Source organism: Enoplosus armatus, chromosome 6, assembly GCF_043641665.1.
Source record: "Enoplosus armatus isolate fEnoArm2 chromosome 6, fEnoArm2.hap1, whole genome shotgun sequence".
Taxonomy (NCBI): Eukaryota; Metazoa; Chordata; class Actinopteri; order Centrarchiformes; family Enoplosidae; genus Enoplosus; species Enoplosus armatus.
In genome coordinates this window covers 2,790,473-2,812,573 of record NC_092185.1, presented here as the reverse complement: position 1 = coordinate 2,812,573, position 22,101 = coordinate 2,790,473, and the positions used below count along the sequence as shown (strand labels likewise).

At 42.0% G+C, this 22,101-nt stretch overlaps 1 protein-coding gene across 1 annotated transcript in view; it reads left to right on the top strand.

Annotated features, from left to right (window-relative positions):
• The window catches only part of LOC139286049 (copine-8-like), a 56,708-nt gene extending 40,309 nt beyond the window's left edge, over positions 1 to 16,399 (top strand). The window contains exons 10-20 of the mRNA XM_070906711.1: positions 499 to 540; positions 1,434 to 1,509; positions 3,704 to 3,760; positions 4,434 to 4,495; positions 4,779 to 4,825; positions 6,626 to 6,807; positions 9,915 to 10,042; positions 13,133 to 13,235; positions 14,346 to 14,403; positions 15,137 to 15,210; positions 16,187 to 16,399. Of these exons, the coding sequence (XP_070762812.1) occupies positions 499 to 540; positions 1,434 to 1,509; positions 3,704 to 3,760; positions 4,434 to 4,495; positions 4,779 to 4,825; positions 6,626 to 6,807; positions 9,915 to 10,042; positions 13,133 to 13,235; positions 14,346 to 14,403; positions 15,137 to 15,210; positions 16,187 to 16,399 (1,042 nt within the window). The remainder of the gene's footprint in view (positions 1 to 498; positions 541 to 1,433; positions 1,510 to 3,703; positions 3,761 to 4,433; positions 4,496 to 4,778; positions 4,826 to 6,625; positions 6,808 to 9,914; positions 10,043 to 13,132; positions 13,236 to 14,345; positions 14,404 to 15,136; positions 15,211 to 16,186) is intronic.
• Positions 16,400 to 22,101: the final 5,702 nt, after the last annotated feature.

Genomic DNA, 22,101 nt, shown 5'->3' with positions numbered 1-22,101 from the left:
ATGTAGACATATATTTGGAATAGCAGAACGACACAGGGACGCGGGAGAAACGTGGAAAATGCATTTTTAAGGGTGCCATCAGTAAGATTATGCTCTTTGGTAATATCTAGCGCTGATAAACGCTTGCTTCTTCTACTTATTATTATTCTTATATCATACAAGTTCTCTAATGACAGAAACACTCGCAGGTCATAAACACGACAATACAGATTTGGAGGACAGGGCAGCCTTGCTGGTCGGGTGTGCTTTCTCGTTCTTATTTATTTTGATCTTTTTATACTTTCTTTTTCTTTCTTATTTCTCGGGCTTACACCGGGGTTCACTGATAACACAAAGACCTGCTTTGTAACTCCCCCTCTCTGCGTTACGTAGGCTCGTCCACTCAGGACCCCGGCCTTCCACGGACCAGTTCCCAGCTTTTTAAGCAGAACGACTGTAAATCAGTGGAGCTAATTGGTTTTTTTAATGGGATTTTCCTCTCCTTCTCTTTCCCTACAGGAGCATTAAGGTGGAGGTGTATGACTGGGACAGAGATGGAGGGTGAGGGAACTCTTTATTTAATTTCTGTTAAACTCAAGTGATAATTGCATGTTATGATGCTCCATCCATCTATACAGTATTATCCTTTTATCGACGTCCTGCTGTGAAAGAAACCCCACATACATTTGCAACAAGGCCCTCGAGCAGAGTAAATGTAGTAATTACCTATGAGCTATATATTCTCTATTATTTCTTTATTTATTAATCCTAAATGCCACTCTAAGATATAAAGATACTATTTCGCCTGATGACACTGACAGTTTATGCTCCTGAAAAATAAAAAACTGCCCTGAAAATATAAGAGCATATGTGCAAAGTAGGGAAGGGCATCTGGGATTATAGTCACAGATCACACTCCAAAATGTTTGTCCTTATCCAGCCTCTTGTTTTTCACTGTGTGAGTAGATACTGTAGAGCTCTACATCTGACAACACTCCCTACTGCTTTAAATATACATTAAGTATTAATACTGTTGACAGATAACTTTATAGAGCCAGTCGGCGATAAAGACAGTGTTTATCTTGTGAATTCCCAGTATTCAGCGGCACAGTTTGCCCCTCTATTGTTAATTTCACATGCAGTTTTTGACATTTCAAGGGCATTTTGCCCTGAGCTCCCATATATTTCTGACCCTGATTCTAACTGTGCTGATTATATCCATGAAATTATGAAATTGGTTGCAACGCCCACGCCTAAGGAGCTTACTAAGGAGTTTGTTAGTGATACTCCTGATTTCCCCTGTACTTTACAGACAATGTGAACACACTGCAAAGAAATGAATCAAATCTGTACTTCTCGAGCCGTATTATAGTTATTACGGGCTCTTTTCTGACACTGCTTCATTACAGTGCTTCTCACTATAATACTCACTAAAATGTGTTTGTTTTTTACAGCCACGACTTTATCGGCGACTTCAGCACCAGCTACAGAGAAATGTCCAGAAGCCAGTCACAGTTCCACATCTATGAGGTGATATTCTTCACACACACACACACACATTGACAGAGACAGACAGACAGACAGTCATGGATGTAGACAGCCAGTACAGTCACTCCTCTCTCACTGTCTCTACTTAGTCCTTAACCTAACCTGACCCTAATTCAAATCATAACCCTAAAACCAGGTCTTAGCCCTCAGACGGCCCTTTGAAGAAGTGAGGAACCAGACAAAATATCCTCGCTTTCCAAAAATGTCCTCACAAACACTCAAATTGGTTCGTGCAGGGGAGAGCCGCAGTGTGGCAGCATTATTTGACGCAGAGCATGATGTGAAAAACATCAGTTGTCAACTTCTACAGAATTCTTGAGGGTTGTGTTCTGAGGAGAGCTGAGCTGTAGACCCAAACAACAACAGCGCCAATGTTACTAACAGCAGCTTATTAAGGAGAGACCAACCTGAAGTGCTTAACAATATTTATGGGGGTTAGCAACTGAGGAAGACTTTGGCTATAATAAACTCAGCTGGCTCAAGGAACACAGGAACAGGTATTCCTGATTAGCCAGATATGGTGGAAGTAACGGAGAAGATTAGAGCAGGAAGAAGTAGTAGATTATATAGATAGATAATTCACCAGAATTTGCTAAAGCTTCCTTTAGATAACTGCAGACACTCAAACAGTGTTTACTGCAAGCAAGGTTTTATCTTAATATGTGATTATTTGTTATTGTGTAGTTCTGGAAGATTAAAATACACACATTATTAAATTCTCCTCCGTCATTAATTGCAGCACCAGCCCTACCACACAGCGACAGACTGAGCTGAGAAAGGACAGCGCAGCGTGGGTTCAAAGTTTAATAATTTGAACTTTTAGCATAGCACTTTAGCATGCACTGCCCCCACAGTCCAGTGCATATAAAAGACCTTCCAGGGACAGGTGTTGCAAATTAACATCTGCTATAAACACGATGATACTTGCGTCGGTTAGCTGTTTGCAATTTGTCTGCGTACACTGCATCTGTCCCTATTAAATAAACCGTGAATAAATAATGCATGAGCACAAGATCAACGTCACAATAATATGAACATAACGTCTCTCTCCTCCTCTTTCTGTGTCATGGAGCCTTAGAGACGCATGACAAGCAGCATACACCTTGAGTAAGACTCAAAGTGGAAAAATGCATATATATCGGAGCTTGGCAAAGGACGGATCTATTGCTTCTACACTGCTTTGATTTTCATAACATTACCAAGATCTGGTCATTATGGTCATATGACGTCATTACACTTGCCCTGCACACACTGACATGGAGGAATACGTCAGCAATTACACATCGACTTTAGCGATTATTTAACAGTATGCTATGCTCTACTTGAACTATATAATAATGCACATGCAGTATATGCTGTTAAGATTCTTCTTCTCTAATGCTGGATGCAGTTCACTGACCGGTCCATTAAATTCAACACCAGCGGTGAGTGAGCAAACCATAAATCACTGAAGGTCAAGGTCAAAGTGAAGGTGCTGATGAAGCACAGGACGAGCATGGAGTTCTCTCTCCATACGGGTGATGTCAACTCGTCAGACTCAAGTCGCCTCTGCCTTTTGTTGTTCTCCAGTCCTCCTCAACCTCTTATTAAGGCCAAAATGCTGACCTTTACACATCTGAGGTCCCATCTGTGACATCAGCGTCACATCTGGCTCTGGTGACTTTAAGTTTAGACAAAGTGTAAAAAGATTTGTTGGAGCTCATGTTGAGTGAGGTCTTTTTTTGTCTTTCTTTTTTTTCTTTTATCTACAACGTCTGGATACGTCCCAGAAAGCCTAGATTTTGAAAGATGAGCCCTATGCAATACCTTAAGATGTGGAAGTATGCACTCCCACCACGTGCTATTTAACTCCATCTCCAGCTCCTGTTCCCTTTTGGTTTTTGCTTTAATTGTACCACTACCACTAGCGTGACATGAGGGAGTTATACATTTTAAAATGAGGGAATTATACATTTTAGAAGGTCTGAGTGTAATAGGTTGAAATACCTGCCAATCAAACCAAACAAGAACTCAAAACTCTGGATATCCTCATGACCAGGACATGCGTTATAAAAACATCTAAATTAAAGGACATGAGAGACGTTTGTAAGGATTTCAGTTCAGTCTGACTTCTTTTGGAGTGAAATAAAATAATGTGAACAGGGAAATTAAACAAAAGCTCATGTTTTCTCCACAGGTGCTCAATCCAAAGAAAAAAGGCAAGAAGAAGAAAAAGTACCAAAACTCAGGAACGGTGAGTATTTTTTTTTTCAACCTCTGACATCGTTTACTGTACCAACAGGAAGTGACAGTGATGTCACAAAGACAGGTGTAGAGGTGTAGGAGTAGAGGTGCCACCTTTTGCTTTATTTACTCTTTAATTTGTCGTTGCCTTTCATACTAGAATATATCTTCCTACGGAGATCTTCCTGTGAATGTAAATCTTTATGACAAGATCAGAGTTGGTACCACACATACATCCATACTAACCAGTGCAGGTTGGACTCTCAAATGGCTGGATTACCAACTGCCCTGGGACCCCAGACCTCCAGGGTCTAATTTGCACTGTTCAAATGCAAAAATGTCCTGCTTTACTACATGATCGTGTGGTCTTATCTTGCATTTGTTGCATCTGTTTCATCAAATTGCCAGGTAGTACTCCAGTTTAGGAGTACTGGTTAATACTGGTATTGGTAACTTCCATCGATAATGGGCTTTGTGCTTTTGCCTTTGGGCCAAGACAGTTTAATCTTTTAAGACACAGAACCGCATGTTAAAGACGTAAGAGGTCTACCTAACCGGTCTGACCTCATTGTATGATCTTATGACCGGTTTAATCTGAGAACCAGGTGCTACATGAACTCTCTACTCTCTCACACTGTAAAAGTGAGTAAAAGTCTAATTCCTACACTGATTCTGACGGACAGGTCACCCTCCTGTCCTGCCTGGTGGACACCGAGCTCTCCTTCCTGGACTACATCCGAGGCGGGTAAGTTCACAACAAATGGCAGCGTATGATTCTGCAGAGATTAAGCACCAGCATCACTCTCATCATTGAATCCAGAGTCACTTGCAGTTGTGATGAAGTGTAAACTCAGCTGAGAGGATTACTGCATCGTGTTTATCTCTTAGCTCCAATATTAAAACAGACAGATGCTGATAACCCGCTGCTTAATTGCTCGCTGCTGCATGCTTTTGAAACTTGCTGTGGTATAATCTAGCATGATTGATGATTCCACTTTACTCCTCACGTGATTTATTTTCTCTTGTAGGACTCAGATTAATTTCACAGTGGCAATTGATTTCACAGCATCAAACGGTAAGTGTTTCAGAGCTTTGCTCTTATCAGTGAAATCTCTTAAGTGTGTGTGTCGAACAGATAAAACTTTGCTGGTTAACACACTATTTGATGGCAACTCTTAAGTGATTCCTTATCAGTCAAATTTAATTTACTGATTCTAATGACACTTCGCCTCCTTTACTCAGCTAGAGACATAAAAAGGCGAAGCAGCTGAAAGTTTGAACGATTATTAAACATCTATTAGTGTAAACATCTGAAATCAGTTTCATGTTCTTTACAATCTGTACAGTTTGTGCCTCAGTGTAGACACCTACATCTGTGAAATTACATTTCCAGTTCACTTTGTTGTCACCATGAAGTCAGTGTTTATGAAGCCCCACAGGTAGACTGCTGTACATTTGTCAGTGACAAAAATAACAAAATGAGCATTTCAACGCGGAAGACCTTGTCACAGATGAGTGATGTTCTCATTTTACTAAGAGGTGATTCAGTAAGTTAATATGTGCAATGCAATTTTGGAGACATCATTATGTCACAGGAGAAATGTATGGCTTTCTTTACTGCCATCAAATCAGTTTCCCACTCTCCCGTCTTGGCTGAAATAACATTGATATTATGCATTTAATTACATTATTTTTGTTTTTTGTTGGCAATTGGGACCCTGCTGATGTTTTTCTTTAAGCCCCAGTTGCTCATATTTACAAAACGACTTACAGAAGTTTTGTCAAAGTTTATATAAGTATTGCACAAAGCAGTCCATACACATTCATTACATATTAAAGTCAAAGGCTGGTGATATTCTATGTTTTCTTTTATGAAAAGACCAAAACCAACAATCCTATAGTCTACATATCCAACACCTGATCTATCTTATACCTGTTATTCCTCTATTGTTGTTTAGAAGACCATTAGAAACACATCGATGAGCCTCACTGTTGCACAGGGCGACGTGTTCCTTCATCATGATCAACATGAGAGCTGTAATTTACTTTGATTCCTTCTGCCAGAAATACTCATTAGAGCACCAAATGTGTATTAATCTGCAGCTGAAAATAGTCTAAACTACCGTGTCCAGCTGTTTTAGGAAATTACTGAGCCCTTTTTTAAAAAATGAAACTACATACTGTATTTCGGACCCATTTTTAAAGATTCACGTCTTCAGAAAGAACCAATGGGCTTGGGGCTGAATGCTACCGACAGTACAGAAGTCAGAAAGTATTTAGAGGCGAATTAAAACATTGTTAGGTTTTGGTCTTGCCATGATGTTGACAGGAGGCAAAATGTGGAATTGTGGTTACTGTGTGTGGATTTACTTTCATGTATTTATCTTTATCTGTTCTCCAATTTCCCTGTTGGTGTTTTTAGCATTTCTAGCATTCTTTGTTTATATTTTTAATTGTCACAAGCAGCTTTTTGCATTTATGGACAGCAAATCAAAAAGTTGTAACCAGACGACCCTGCATTATTTCTTAGTAATCACATGTCTGCTGATGTCATTCCTTGATGAGAGTGGGACAGAAGATCTTGGAGAGTCAGCGGGTCACTGTAGCTCATCATCTTATTAGTATAGTGGCTAAAGTTGTGGTTCCTCACACTACCCAGTGAGGTTTGAAGCAGCCAGTAAGATTATTTCTGCCTCCAGTGCAGCTATGCCTTGGAGAAATGTTTGTGTAACTAAATCTCTAGTCTGCCTTTTAACCCCCTTCCACCCACTCCCCTCCTTTTTATTTTAATATGACTCACAGCCCAGGGGGAGCAGGCATAATTATAGTCTGATGCTGATGTGTGTTTTATTGTGTTGAACCATTCGGGTCCCAGGCAACCCGTCCCAGCCCACCTCGCTCCATTACATGAGCCCATACCAGCTGAATGACTACGCCATGGCGCTGCGGGCTGTCGGGGAGATCATCCAGGACTACGACAGCGACAAGATGTTTCCTGCACTGGGCTTTGGTGCCAAGCTTCCCCCAGACGGACGGGTCTCGCACGAGTTTGCCCTGGTGAGGAGACGACTTTCTCCTATCTTTTGCATCATCCAAACATCCACCTGTGTATATACATACACAAGTCTTCCATTTAGCAGGGTTAATGCTTACCATGGTCACCATTCTAGTTTAGTGTGTTAGCATGCTAACGTTTGCTCATTAGCACTGAACACAAAGTACAGGTGAAGCTGATGGGAATGTCATCAGTTTTGCAGGTTATTAAAGAATGTAGGCTAACTAAATTAAAAATTAGACTTGATGATGGCAAAAGATGAAAAGACACAAAGACCACCAAAGTTATGATATACCTTGTCTGGGAACCATGAATGAACAAAATTCTGACCCGATCTAAAGTTTGATTTATTCTCTGGGAAACGGGAATAAATGCCGGTACCATCCATCTAATCAGAGACAAAATCTTTGGAAATAAAGATTTTCTTTGAGACATGAAGCAGTTGGACTTGAAATGTGGTGCTAATTCTGAACAACAATTAAGATTCAGACTGGCAGTATAAAAAACAACAAACTTTTAAGGGCTTTCATACCAGCCGGAGGAGCTCGTCTGTCACAGCGAGAGCAAAGAAAAACTTGCATGTTTCTCAAAGAAAGATATAAACAAAGTTATACCAGAACTATGTAAAAAAAAAAAAAAACCAGCATGCAACCACGCACTTTCATACACAGATGATCAATTACAGGCAACAGTGTATTGGTGGGTGGTGAATGCTGCTGTCCAAAAACATGAATATACTCAGTCAACCAGCCTGCGCACACAGTGCTGATGGAAGCCAAATGAGCTGGTTAGTTTTGGGCTGTAAACAAGCCTTTTTAGCTGTGTAAACACACCAAGTGTTGTTTTGTTTTCTGTATATACTGCCAGTCTAAGTCCTACTGAAGGGACAGAGATTAAGGAATGATACCAAGGTTTGACAATCATTTAATAACTCTAACACATCGAAATCATGCACAGAGTACCCATTAAATATAAATAATCTGGATTATCTGTGCCCTCAATTAAACACTATCAACATTCAGCCATGCATCTTTTTAACTCTCTCATCCTCCATCCATCCATCCATCAATCCATGACCTGACCACTCCTCAGCCACCCATAATCCTGTCCCTGGTCTACTGTCTCTTCCAGATGTTGCTCCAGAGGCGTTTACAGCCATTACAGCTGCTCAGCGTTGGGTAACAGCCTCCCCAGAGGCACCAGACCTTGAGACAAGGCACATATGCATTAATCTAACCATTAAAGACTTAACTTAGTCAGCTCTTAAAGAGGAAGGCTGCAGCTGTGTAGCTGCAGTGGGAGAAAGCCACCACTGAATCCAGCGTAATTATGCAAGCTCCATTTACAAAGCAAAGCAGTCTCATGTGCACTGTTCGTACTCGTGGGCAACCAAGCAGAGTCAGTCAAGATGGTTTCATACTGAGATAATTAGAAAGCCCTGAACATATGGGTAGCTTAAATAATGTATTGTTTGCTTCTTTGTGAGTTTCTTTTAGACATCTTAAACCCAGTCAACCAGACATCAATTTTAATATTTTTCAAAGGACGTGGGGACTGCAGAGATACAAAAACACTGCAATAACTTTGGTTCAACATCTTAAAACAAGAATTTACTTTAGGAGGCAGTGGAGGACAAATTATCATTATGTTTGGTCTTCTTATAACCACTAGTGAAAACCACAATGGATTGTACCAAAATCATTTTCCTGGTATCCATTCTTCATGCAGAATTAAAAAAGTGGAATGTCTTGCCTTAGGATATTCTTTACTGAAATGCTGCGACAGATGAATTAAACTGTTGACATGTCCCTAAAATATGTGTAATATGTTTAATGTAAGATTACATCCTTAAGGGCTTGCAACCTTCTAGTGCCTCTTACACTAGGTAATATTTTTTGATAATATTGAAGTATTATTGATGTTTTGGCCCTGCGGTGGCCATTTTTGATGTCTCTGAATATGCATGTAATCCTGTTATCCTGCAATTTGCAGCCAAAACATGCCTGTTTTGACAATAAAATGTAATTCCACCCCATCCTTTTTTACCATAAAGGGATATAAAAACTAATAAAAAAATACGTTTTTATTTTTTCCTCCTTCACGGTGGCGCTGTTATTATTATTCCTTTCAGCTACACTGTCTGTGAATATCAAAACAAACTATATTCAATTTCACCGTAACTTTGATGCATAGTGTTAAAATATGTGAAGGTCCCAGGTGTATGCAAAGACGTAATGTAAGCAAGTTATTCTAATTGCCCTTGAATATATTTAACACATTTTTCACAATATTAGCTGGCTGACATTAAATCGATGACGGTGCCTCAGTGAACACCTACAGCAGGAAAGTGGCTGAAGATACTCCAGACCAACAGCATCATCCTGACGAAGAAAGACGAATGTGTAATCTTTATAAATGAGTTCCTGAAAGGACATAAAAGCAAACTCAGACAACAGAATCAGAGCACTGTCTTTTAATTTGTCTTAGCACACAAGAAGAAGACGTTACTGTCTGTGTCCTCAGCTTGGAATAATGAGACAAAGTGAGGTTAAAAAAAGACTAGAGTTTTCTGTGTGCAATCACTTGAATTGTGTTGCAGCAGCTGTTAAGAGACATCTGATGCAAGCCTACACAGCCCCAATTAAAAAGATATACTTTAATACAGTTTAATTTAAATCACATTATGGGATACTAAAAACTTTTAAGGACCTTTTGTTCATAAGAAATATCTTCATTTCTTAATTATATACAAAACTGACATCTAACATCGAATGTTATTCTGTACTTACTGATGAATAAAAGATACTCTGGTGAGCTTCAGTTGTCTTAAGAACTGGCACCGGGAAGCCGAGTCCACGCAAGGTCATAAAGAGGGAAGTTTATGGTTCTCTTTAGCTATCATGTCTTCTTCTCTAAATATAAATCTAATCAAGCATATCTCAAGAAAGCCAGACACCACAAGGTCTTCTAATCTTTGCCACTGGACAGTCTCAACCTTTGTTTGCAGTGCCCCTTTATGTTTTAACAGTGGTTCAGCAGTTTTACACATACATTATAGTCATTTTCTCCCACGCATACTAACGTTTTATCTCTTTCTGTTTTTGTGCAGAATGGAAATCCACAGAACCCATACTGCAACGGTATCGAGGGGGTGATGGAGGCCTATTACCAGAGTCTCAAATCTGTGCGTCTCTACGGACCCACCCACTTCTCCCCTGTTATTAACCATGTGGCCAGGTAGGTCCACTGTAATCACAGCCAGGGACGTGGAACATGTAGGCTGACACGCATGCAGATGTCATGAGTACAATGCCACCACGAAGTGTACAGTTCTGCTGAAGAAATTCCTGCAACATCAGTTGGTTTCGGTGAAATTCCAGCCGTGCGTGTGGGCTGCTGCACGGCGATCTGTGAAGCACCGGGAGGAGATTAAAATAAACGTGCTAATAGCTCCGTCACCTAAGAGGAATCAATTCTTGCTGTGGTGGTTTGGACACGTGCAACAACCACAGCAGTCCTTTAGGGTGCAGGAGAAGGCACCAAGGAAGTCAAAAACATCCCCATGCACAGTAGAGGAAGCAGTGAATAACAGAAGATGTCACACCTCCCACCATTTCACAAACACAGTAAATGAATCCCTATAGACACAAGTAGAAGATGTGCTTCAGTAATAAACGAGAGCCGTATGGGCCCTCTAGTGCAGTTAAATCTTTATTGGAGCAACAAATTAGAAATGCAAAAAGCTGCTCTTCCACTGTATGAAATATTTAAAACAAACAATATACATCTCGAGTAGATGCTACCAGAAACTGTCAGCACCGTTTGCCCAACGTACACGAATAACCACTGATAAAGAGTCACGTGCTGTTTTGTAGTCCAGTGTTTCCCGACTTCCACCTGACGTTTCTTATTGTCAGATGATGTCTCATAATCCTCAAGACTGACTGTAACAAGTCAGTCCCTCCTTTAATCTTCAGCCTTCAAATCCTCCCCCCCCCCCTCTGTCTCTCTGTCTCTGTCTCTCTCTCTGTCTCTCTCTCCCACCCCCCTCTCTCTGTCTCTCTCTCTCTCTCTCTGTCTCTGTCTCTCTCTCCCACCCCCCTCTCTCTGTCTCTCTCTCTCTGTCTCTCTCTCTCTCTCTCTGTCTCTGTCTCTCTCTCCCACCCCCCTCTCTCTGTCTCTCTCTCTGTCTCTCTCCCACCCACCCCCCCTCTCTCTGTGTCTCTGTCTCTGTGTCTCTCTCTCCCACCCCCCCTCTCTCTGTCTCTGTCTCTCTCTCTCCCTGTCTCTCTCCCACCCCCCCCTGTCTCTGTCTCTCTCTCCCACCCCCCTCTCTGTCTCTGTCTCCCTGTCTCTCTGTCTCTCTCTCCCACCCCCCTCTCTCTGTCTCTGTCTCTCTGTCTCTGTCTCTCTCTCCCACCCCCCTCTCTGTCTCTGTCTCCCTGTCTCTCTGTCTCTCTCTCCCACCCCCCTCTCTCTGTCTCTGTCTCTCTGTCTCTGTCTCTCTCTCCCACCCCCCCTCTGTCTCTGTCTCTCTCTCCCACCCCCCCTCTCTCTGTCTCTGTCTCTCTCTCCCACCCCCCTCTCTCTGTCTCTGTCTCTCTCTCCCACCCCCCCGTCTCTGTCTCTGTCTCCCTCTCTCTCTCTCTCCCTCTCCCTCTCTCTCTCTGTCTCTCTCTCTCTGTCTCTCTGTCTCCCTCTCTCTCTCTCCCTCGCTCTCTCTCTCGCTCTCTCTCTCCCTCTCTCTCTCTCTCTGTCTCCCTCTCTCTCTCTCTCTGTCTCTCTCTCTCTGTCTCTCTCTCTCTGTCTCTCTGTCTCCCTCTCTCTCTCTCCCTCGCTCTCTCTCTCCCTCTCTCTCTCTGTCTCTCTCTCTCTCTGTCTGTCTCCCTCTCTCTCTCTCTCGCTCTCTCTCTCTCTGAGTGCCGTTCGCCCACTCAGCCTGAGAATAGCTGCATTGTTCAGCGCTCACTTCTGCGGAGCATCTGACTAAGACCCAGGAAGACATCACTAAAAAAAAAAAAAGTGACACCAAGTCACATCAAATTCATTATTGTCTGACTGTTTGTGCATAAGAGTGTTGTTTAACATGTACTCTCAAAATATTGTCCCGTGACATCACTTCAAACACCCTGGTTTATATAACAGAAAACTGCCACACACGTTAGCTTAGAGCTAAAAAATAGACCAGTGTATCAATTTAAGTCTATTTAAAGCATCAGTGCATTATTATAATATCTTAATATTATATATCAGTATATTCTGTATAATAGTAAATTGTTTGTGTACCCATTTGAACTCATTAATGCTGTCGTTTAACCAGGTCTCACTCAAGTCCAGTAAATGTGATTTATATTGCCCAATATCACAAATGACAAATGGGACTTTATACTCTTTACACCCTCTGTCCTTAGACCCTCAATTTGGATGAATAGAAACTCCCCCAAAAAATGGGAGAAACCTCAGAAAGAGCAACAGAGGAGGGATCACCCTCCCAGGACGGACAGACATACAATAGATGTCGTTACTAGATAAACATAGTAAAATGACAAAATTATAGATAGATTATAAACATATGAGAAAAATATGGATGTGCAACTTCCAGGTGTCACCAAACCCCCCCCCCCCCCTCTTTTCGTAGCCCAGGCACCATAATGTATCTCAAGAGACCTCCTGATTAAATAAAGACGGATTCAATGGAAACCACATCTTTTGTTAAAATAAAAGACACAAAACTATGTACTAAATGCTTTTAATACCAAAAACCTTACAAAATAATTTTCACACTCAATAACTAGAAAAATACAAATTTTACATTTTACATGACAAAGCACTGATTCTTATTCTGTAATTTGACCTCAATGAAATAAGATTGTTTTTATTGATCTCTGAGGGGTTATAGCCTAATATGGGATATTATGTAATAAGGTAATTGCAGCAGCAACTAATGATGTTTGACACGGGTGTGTTTTACACGTAGGGCTACTCCAGCGAGTATTTTGTACTTCCATATTTCTGTTAGATCCTCCCTGAATGTCTTTAAACTCTGTGCCTCCAGTTTGTAAGTCAGGCTTTCTGCTCAAACCAAGCAAAGCTCTTCCAGAGCCACAGAAGACGTTTCATAGGCTGAGAGGTTCTCCCCATGATCAGTAAACTGGTCTTGATGTGTTAAATCAGTAGAGTGCCCTTTTGAAATAAATATAGATGAAGAAAGAAAAGTCACAATGTTCATTTTAATGTTAAAAAGATAAAAGAAGTGCATTCTTTCTGTCTGCCTCTTTTATTTTTGCTCATTTGACCTTTAACCCCCCCCGTCTCTCTCCATGCCAGGTATGCGTCAGCAGTGACAGACGGCTCACAGTACTTCATCCTGCTCATCATCTCCGACGGCGTCATCACGGACATGGCGCAGACCAAGGAGTCCATCGTCAATGTACAGTACCAGTTCTAAACTCCATCTTTGAACTGTGTGTTTTATTGTGAAGACAGGAGACTCTGTGTTGCCAAGGCATCACAAAACATCTTAGAAACCAGTAAACTCACAATGGGTTAACACATGTAATTTACAGTGTAATGGACAGCAGCAGTCCACGTATTGTATGCTCATGTTCATTCAGTTAATTGACTGTACAACATGTGAGGACCCCGGGAGGTCCAGCACTGATGAAGCCACTAATGGAGATGCTAATAACCAACAAACCAACAAACAATATGTCCAGCTGCTGTCTTTCTCTTTTAGTACTTCCATCTCTCTCCTTCACTCGCCTTCACTAATGAAGGGGAGTGAGGAGGAGGAGGAGGAGGAGGAGGGTCGGCCTGGTCACCCTCCCCCTGCGCCCTCCAATCCTGCCACGTTCAGCTCTAATAACGCTGCTTTCTAATCAGAGTGGCCAGAGCTAATGTGGGTAATGATTTTATACACCCCCCACCCCCCCCCACACACACACCCCCCCATGTGATGTAATGTTATTGTGAAGTGAGATTTGAGAGTAATTATTTACTAGCCCGCCCAAGGATCCATGCCCCTCATATCTCAAGCAATTTGGGCATCCATCTAATAACCAATCTAATAAACACTGGAAAACCTTCATTCATCATTCAACACTGGAACTGTACTTTGCTGTCCCACTCGGCTCAGATTTAATAAACAATATTGCGATGCAGGGCAGCAGTTCAGCTGCAGCTCAGGGCAGAGGAAGATGTAAATGGGAGTAATTTTTAAGCTGTCAAGCTTTGGGAGATTTAGACAAAGTTGTAGATGCATGAAATTAGAAAAACTCCAGAACTGGCCGGACGAGAGGCTTTATGAAGCTGGCTGCAGAGGGCAGATGGAATTGGATGAACCACCGTCTGTCTTAACAATGGCATTGAATTTTGCTATTGAGCTTCCTTTCTATGGACTGTTAGCTTACAGTTAGTAATTCGCGGGGGTATTCCACTGACAGCCTGCGGCGTTTAAGATAGCAAATGGTGAAAAAAGAACGAACGTTGCCTCTTCCTCTGCTTTTGATGAGCTTATTTTGTCTCCTTCCACCCTTTACAGGCGGCGTCTCTGCCCATGTCAATTATAATAGTTGGGGTTGGACCAGCGGAATTTGACGGTAAGCAGGGTGAAGCTCATGTGCATGTGTGTGTGTGTGCATACTTGTGTGTTTATTTGCATGCCGTAATCCTTCATTCTTCTTCCTATCTCGCTTCCCACACGGTTCAGCTCGTCCTTGTGCAGCTCTTCTTTTCTTCTCTCCTCCATTCTCCCTCCCCTTAATCCCCCCCCCTCCCCCCCCTGAATCTGAGGTTAAGTGGATGTGAAAATTCTCATTTGTCAGACCAGAGGTGGTGCGTTTCTTCCTTTTCTTTTTTCTAATTTTTTTTTTTTCCAATGGACGATGGCCACATTTCTCACCTCCATCCTGCGTTGTCATGTTTACAGTTCACGGAGCAGTCCTCTGTAAAAACAAGCTCGCTCACGACGAGCAATTTAAAGTCAACGGGATTCAACGATTATCACGCTTATGAAGTCAGTGTGCAGGGTTGCATGATGTCCCCCGTGGTGCACATCGCTGGCTGTGCTTACACATATTCTAGCATGTTACTGCGTGTGCACTGTTGTGTGCAACTTACAGCCCGATGGCTTCACGCTCAGCGACGCAAATTCTGTGTACTCATGCCACGTTTGGCATTACCAACACTCCAAGGAAATGTAACCCAGTGGCACGCTAATGGCTTCAGCAGATTAAAACACACAGAGTGCGTGTCGTGTTTTGCTCGGCGCAGCTTTGACATGGCGGTTCGAGTCTCCCGACAGGGCGTGACTGATGTGCTTCACCTCCTCAGAAATGATCGAGCTGGACGGGGACGAGGAGAGGATCTCATCTCAAGGACGATATGCCGAGAGGGACATCGTTCAGGTACAGAATATTCCCGCAGACATGGCCGACTGGCTGTGAGACTGTTCGCTCAGCACAACGTCTTCAGAGAAATGTGGGATTTATGATTAATGGGAAAAGGTCACGGTGCTTGACCCTCTGCTGTGCTCTTGTTCTCAGTCTGCCATTTTTCTGTCTCGCTCCTCTAAACTATATCCATCCTTTTCTCTGTGTCCTTTTGATTCTGTTCTTCTCTTTCACTTTGTCTTACCTGACATTTTATCTAACCATATCTTCTCCCTCCTCTCCTCTCCTCGTTTCCTCTCCTCTTCTCTCCCTGTTTCCTCTCCTCTCCTTGTTTCCTCTTCACTTCTCTCCTTGTTTCCTCTTTTCTTCTCTCCTCTCCTTGTTTCCTCTCTTCTCCTTGTTTCCTCTCCTCTCCTCTCCTTGTTTCCTCTCCTCTCCTTGTGTCCTCTTCACTTCTCTCCTTGTTTCCTCTTTTCTTCTCTCCTCTCCTTGTTTCCTCTCTTCTCCTTGTTTCCTCTTCACTTCTCTCCTTGTTTCCTCTTCTCTTCTCTCCTCTCCTTGTTTCCTCTCCTCTCCTCTCCTTGTGTCCTCTTCTCTTCTCTCCTTGTTTCCCCTCCTCTCCTTCTTTCCTCTTCTCTTCTCTCCTTGTTTCCTCTCCTCTCCTCTCCTTGTTTCCTCTCCTTGTTTCCTCTTCTCTTCTCTCCTTGTTTCCTCTCCTCTCCTCTCCTTGTTTCCTCTCCTTGTTTCCTCTTCTCTTCTCTCCTTGTTTCCTCTCCTTGTTTCCTCTCCTCTCCTTGTTTCCTCTCCTCTCCCCTCCTTGTTTCCTCTTCTCTCCTCTCCTTGTTTCCCCTCCTTGTTTCCTCTCCTCTCCTCTCCTTGTTTCCTCTCCTTGTTTCCTCTTCTCTTCTCTCCTTGTCTCCTCTCCTTGTTTCCTCTCCTCTCCTTGTTTCCTCTCCTTGTTTCCTCTCCTTGTTTCCTCTCTTCTCCACAGTTCGTTCCTTTCAGAGACTACATTGACCGGCGGGGAAACCACATCCTCAGCATGGCTCGCCTGGCTAAGGAAGTGCTCGCCGAAATCCCAGACCAGTTCCTGTCCTACATGAGGACCAGAGGGATCAAACCGGGCCCCTTGCCGCCTCCTTACACCCCCTGTCCACCACCAGCTATCCACCCCCTCCTCGCCAGACGGGTAAGCCGAATCTAACAGCCAAAGGCCTCCCTCCAAGGCCGGCGAGCCGTCTCTACTGGTCTCTACTGGTCTCTACTGGTCTCTCCTCTACTCTCTCTGCTTCTTCTTCTTCCTGCTCTTCACTGGAAGCTTTTGAGCACACGGTGAACCTCGTCCGCTCTCTCATGCTGCACTTTCAGGAACGTTTGGCCATGAGCCGTGAGCGTGACGCAGATAACCCAGAGAGGGACGCTTCCACTTTTCAGAAGAAGGGACTTTTCCCTTTAGTGGATGCAGGTGGGGGTTTCTGAATGGTCGTGGTGGGAGTCTGAGATCACCTACCTGCAGAAGGAAGAGTGAACAGGACAGAAACTGTCAGACTGAAAGGGTCCAAACTCAGAGGCCCTTTTTTGAAACACTTCATCTGTTTGCTATTTCTATTTCCACTTCCTCTATCTTTCACAAAATCATGTCTCTTGATATATAAATGTTTACAAAATTGAGGACTTGGAGTGGAGAATCTTTTTCAGGAGGAAATTTATACCGATCAATGTGAAAATCTTTCAGATTCCTGTTTTTCGGCTGCAGAAACTGGAGGTCGTGACTTTGTACAAAAAACGTTTAGGCCCTGGTGCCACATTCTTCATTACAGAGTGTGTTTGTTTGTTTTTTTCTTTTAATAAATGGAGCATGTGCTAGTTTAAGAGAAGCATGCACTGTTGTCTTGCACTCAGGGCTTTGTCCCTCCCACCCAACCCCCCTCACCACCACTACCGCCATGTTCCATTAAGAGCAACCCCATCACCTACCTGAAATCTTCCCATGCTCCCACCTTCTGCTCCGTCCACCTGCCTTGACTCAAAAGGAAGCTGTGCTCCCTGGGAGTCCGGTCAAATGAAATGCAGCAGGGACTTGAACCAGCCTTACTCTTTTGTCAGATAACATTCACAGGCACCGTGTCCTCCGTGGGTTCTGGAAATGTGGATCTCCAAGCCCAGAAGTCAAAAACACACATCTCACTACCGAACCTGACTGTGTGTTACGTTTTAGAGTCTCTTTATTTTCATGGAATAACATTTTACTTCAGAAGCATTTTTTGTTTTGTTTTAGGTCTCTCTACCTCTCACTTTGTTTCGTATTGCCAAAAGAAATGTTGTTTAAACAACAAAGCGTTGGTGTGTCAGTGATTTTTGGTACGTCTGCAGAGTTCACCTTTCTCACTAAGCATTCATAAAATATTTGCCAAACTGTAGGTTAAGAATTATCGCACTTTGGTAGCTATCAGATCAGGTGACTCACACGTTTGTGATAGCAGCACACTGTGAAATATGTGCACAGGAAACAGACCAAAATGCAAAGATGCTTTTCTTTTAGCAGCTACCCATACGGATCACAGTCGTGACTGTGAGCACGGTTTTTAGTTCCATGTTGTCCAATAGCATTGTAACAGTACAAGTAAAAGCCAGTAATAATCAGTAACCCTTAAGGTTTGGTAGCGTGTAGCTAATCATTAAGATTTAAAGAAATAGTCACCAGAAAAAACAATGTTTTCAGTATCAAAGTCTCACCTCCTGAAGGCCTGAAAGGTGGATCTGAATACTTTGTAGTTTGCTACTTCAGGGATGACAGCAGCTCTTCTCAGTTACAATGGAAGTGAAAACCAAACGTTTATGCAGTCTGATAATCAGTTTAATAACAACCCAGTTTCATGCAGAAAAGAAAAAGTAAAGAAATGTTAATAGAAACTTTCCTTCAGCATAATACACTTCTTCATCAGTCATCCAACGACTATTTACACCTAAATATTGCTAAACACAGCTTCCGTTTGTTGCTAGCATGGTTAGCTGTTTACATCTGTCTAACTGCAACAACGCGACTTGGTGTTTTCTTTCCGTCTTGAAAATGGGTCACCATTGGAATCCACTGTAACTGCTGTGAACAGCTGCTGTCTTAAGCAAAAGAGCAAGCTACAAACTTTCCAGAGCCTACAGGTGGTGAGTGTTTGAAATTTCAAAACCTAGTTTTTCAGGGCAGTATTCCTTTAAAAATATGGTCGAACCCAGAACAGGTAATTGCACTGTCACTTTTAGCCAAGTTTTAGGGTGAAACTCAAATGCAACCCTGCAGTTTTATCCAGTAATGTGTAAATGAAAACTTTACAGTGTGACTTTAAGCAAAGCACAAACTCAGAAAATCTACAGCCACCGTATCCAGCGACCCCCTTCAACTCATGTAAAAATATAAATCTTACTCTGTGTGTGTGTACTACAAACTGTAGATGCTATCAGTACTTTTTAGGGCCCTATTCAGTCAAGGAATCAATGTAAGAGAAGGTTTACAACATTTTTCTAAACTTACGCCTCAAAATCATCATATACTTCTTGGCTGATGAACGTCTACTTATAAACTGCTTGCAAAACATTTTCTTAGACGTTTATACACTGTATAAATGTTTGCCTTTTTTGTGTATTGGTCAATATACTGGATGTGTAATGCTGCTTCTTTACTGCTGACATAAGTATTACATTTTATACCGAGGCCTGTAATCATATTTAAATCATGACTAACAGGCCTTATTCATGTTTATACATAAGTTATTCATATTTAAATCATGAACGACAGGCCTGTATTTTTTTATAAGCGAGTGGTTAGATAATAATGTATGTTTCATGTGTGCAAGATGTTTAAAAGTAGACCTGGTGATCAAGTACACTCCGTAGCAACATCTTTCTGCCAAATTCGACATATTGTTAAGTGTAGCGTCTCATTGGCTGAGACTCATTCCAGAAAAACTGGTTATTCAGTTTGACTGAATAGGGTCCCTCAGTGTGTTGTGGTGTTTCATTGCGGGGACCCCGTACGACAGCGGGGATGTCGAATTGCACAATGTAGCACTGGTCTCAAGTCTGGTATTGGATTGGAGCAACACCAGACTGAACCAGATCAGACCAGATCAGGCAGGAACAGTTTTTTTATATGTATATGTATATATATTCTGTATATAGTGTATGTATGTATGTTTTCTGGAGAGTTGACTTGCAGCAAACTGCCGGGACTCTGTGACTCTCCTCCTGAAACACAAGGCAGGGCCTTTCATTTATTTATCACGACAAGATGTCAACTTCATCTCACACCCACACCCTCATATATACTGTACATCCAGTACATGTATTTGTATATGAAACATGCATGGCACTTACATAACAAGGCGAAGGTTGAGTGAAGATTAAGAGCTTCCTGCTTGTTTTCTCAGAGAAACAGTTGTTTCAGAGACTTGATATTTACCTCCGTATCGACACCTGTAAAAGCTTTTCTGTCCTGTCACCACATGTTTAAGTCCAGGATCAAGAACTCGGAGGCAACTCCAAGTGGGTCATCTAAAAACTAAAAATCCTTCATTTTCTTTGCGCAGAGTTGCATGAGAAAAAAGTGGAAATACTCAAAAGAGATCATTGAAATGTTGCGCAAATTTTCAATCAGACAAATGGGACCAATAACATTATTAGCCGAGATAATAGACAGTATTATCACAAACTGCTAAGCCTAACTGTCGCTAGCAGATATTATCAGCTGCTGCTGCTAATTGGCTGTAGCTGTGGCTAGCTAATTAAGCTAACGTCAGCTCCATGAGTTATCTTAAAAAGGCATTCTCCGTCCAACCTTTTAATGTTTCCAGCTGACTTGTTTTAAAAGAAGAATCTTGTTAAAGGGGTCTTGATGGCTACATCCATGATATGATGCTAAAAGACTCTGAAAGCTAACAGGTCCCATGCGAGAAGTTAGCATCCTCACCAGCTGACGATCCAGGCAGTGTAGAGCTAGTTAATGCTAATAGCTAACGTAACCCTGCTTGGCTGCTCAGCTCACACAGTTGTTTGTATATTCAAACAGTTTGTTTTCATCACTTTCAACATAACAGGAGTGACGTTAGAAATAAGTCGTCATCCTAAAGGCTAACCAGGCGTGTCGCTGTCTCGGGTAACCCCATAAACTAATGTCGTTACTTAATAATGTACTTATTGGCCATATACAGTAAGTAATGCTCGGTTACTGCTGCACTGGAAGTTGTGAGTTAGTTAGCTGGACTTGCTAAAGATTGCAGCTCAGATAAACACAACATTCACACGTTTCTTTACACTTTTGCTCCTGATTTTTGTTTTTGGAAAAGCTTAAAAAAAAAGACACCCCTCCTCCAAACTCATTAAATGTCGAGTGTCGCTCTTACTGCAGACGCTCGACAGGCCTGACGTACCTAGTTATGGCTGCTAAGCTATGATTGGACAATCGCTGTTCAGGGGAGGAAGCTACATCATACCGTGTTATTCTATGATGTATAGATATGACAGCATGCAGTTATTTTCTTTGGCATGCATGCATTTGCCCTCAGGACGAAAAACTGAACGCTGTTTGCAGAGGAATCCAGAAGTCTTAACATATCCTGATGGGTTCGTCACGTGCGGCTGCAATGTGTGAAATCACTGTTCCTCTGAGGCTGTGTTGGTGTAGGAGTGACAATCAAAAGCATTTATTTGTGTAGGAGACTACAAGGCGGAAAATAAACAAACCCTTGCGCTATCGGTGGACATACGAGCTTTAATGAAGTCGGCTTACACCTCGCTGCCTCCCACCGCTCATCATTGCATCCATGTCACTCTGCCAAGGCGGCACCATGTCAGCATGCCAGGCCACACGAACGCCCGCGTAATCTTCACACATACGACATGAAAGTTGTTTACTGTACCTTAATATTAACAAAGTGGTTTAATCGAATGCTTGTGATGAATATCCTGTTTTATTCTGATGGGTTTTTTTTATAGCATGCATTAAGTTTGCATGTGTAGATTTTTTTATGACAGAGATGCACCAGTCGAGTTTGAAAAAAAAACAAAAACATTGTTGTACTATGACATCTTTACGTGTTATTTTGGAGTATTTTAAACTTTTTTGCCTTAAAAATCTCACTGATCAATCTTGGAATTGTGCAATGCCTTCAGATGTTTCTTTTGATTCTTCTTCTTCTTCTTCTTCTCTGGTTTGTATTTCTTTTCTTTCCTCTTATTTTGGTACGTTCATGCACAGCCACTCAACAGACTCATCTCAGCGTTGTTCTCTCAAACCCAGCTGTTGACGTGAACAAGAGGGGAAATTAAAACAAACAACAAACAAAAAAAAAACTGGGCTGTCTCGCTCTCAGCAGAGGGACAGAATCTCTCAGCTGGTGATAACGTTGTTCAGCCTCATTCAGCTTTAAAGTTATTACAGATCTGTATTTTATCATGAACTGAAACGATTCAAGTCATTAATCCAACTGTTATTTTTCATCAGCCTTCATTTCGGATCTCGAAGGAGTGATTCGTGGCTTCTGCATGATGCTTGTGATTACACTAAGAGACCAATCAAAGATGATTTGTTCATTGATGCATAATATTTACTTAAAATCAGTTCTTGAGGTTAGTGATATTGCAAGACAGCACAGGTTTTACTGTTCTAATAGGAAATATGGAAGCCACTAAAGATTGATTCAAAATGACTATTTCTGTAAGAATTGAAGTCTTTAAATAAATATTCATATCAAACCTTCTTTTTGTTGTTTTTGGTGTATCGCTGGATGTTACTACACTACAAAATAAAACTCAACAAATGAATCCTTATCATAGTGTTATATCACTAACGTCCATTTGTACGGCGGGCTGCTGTAAAACAACATTTTCTCTTGTTACGGACGCTCTCCATGTTGA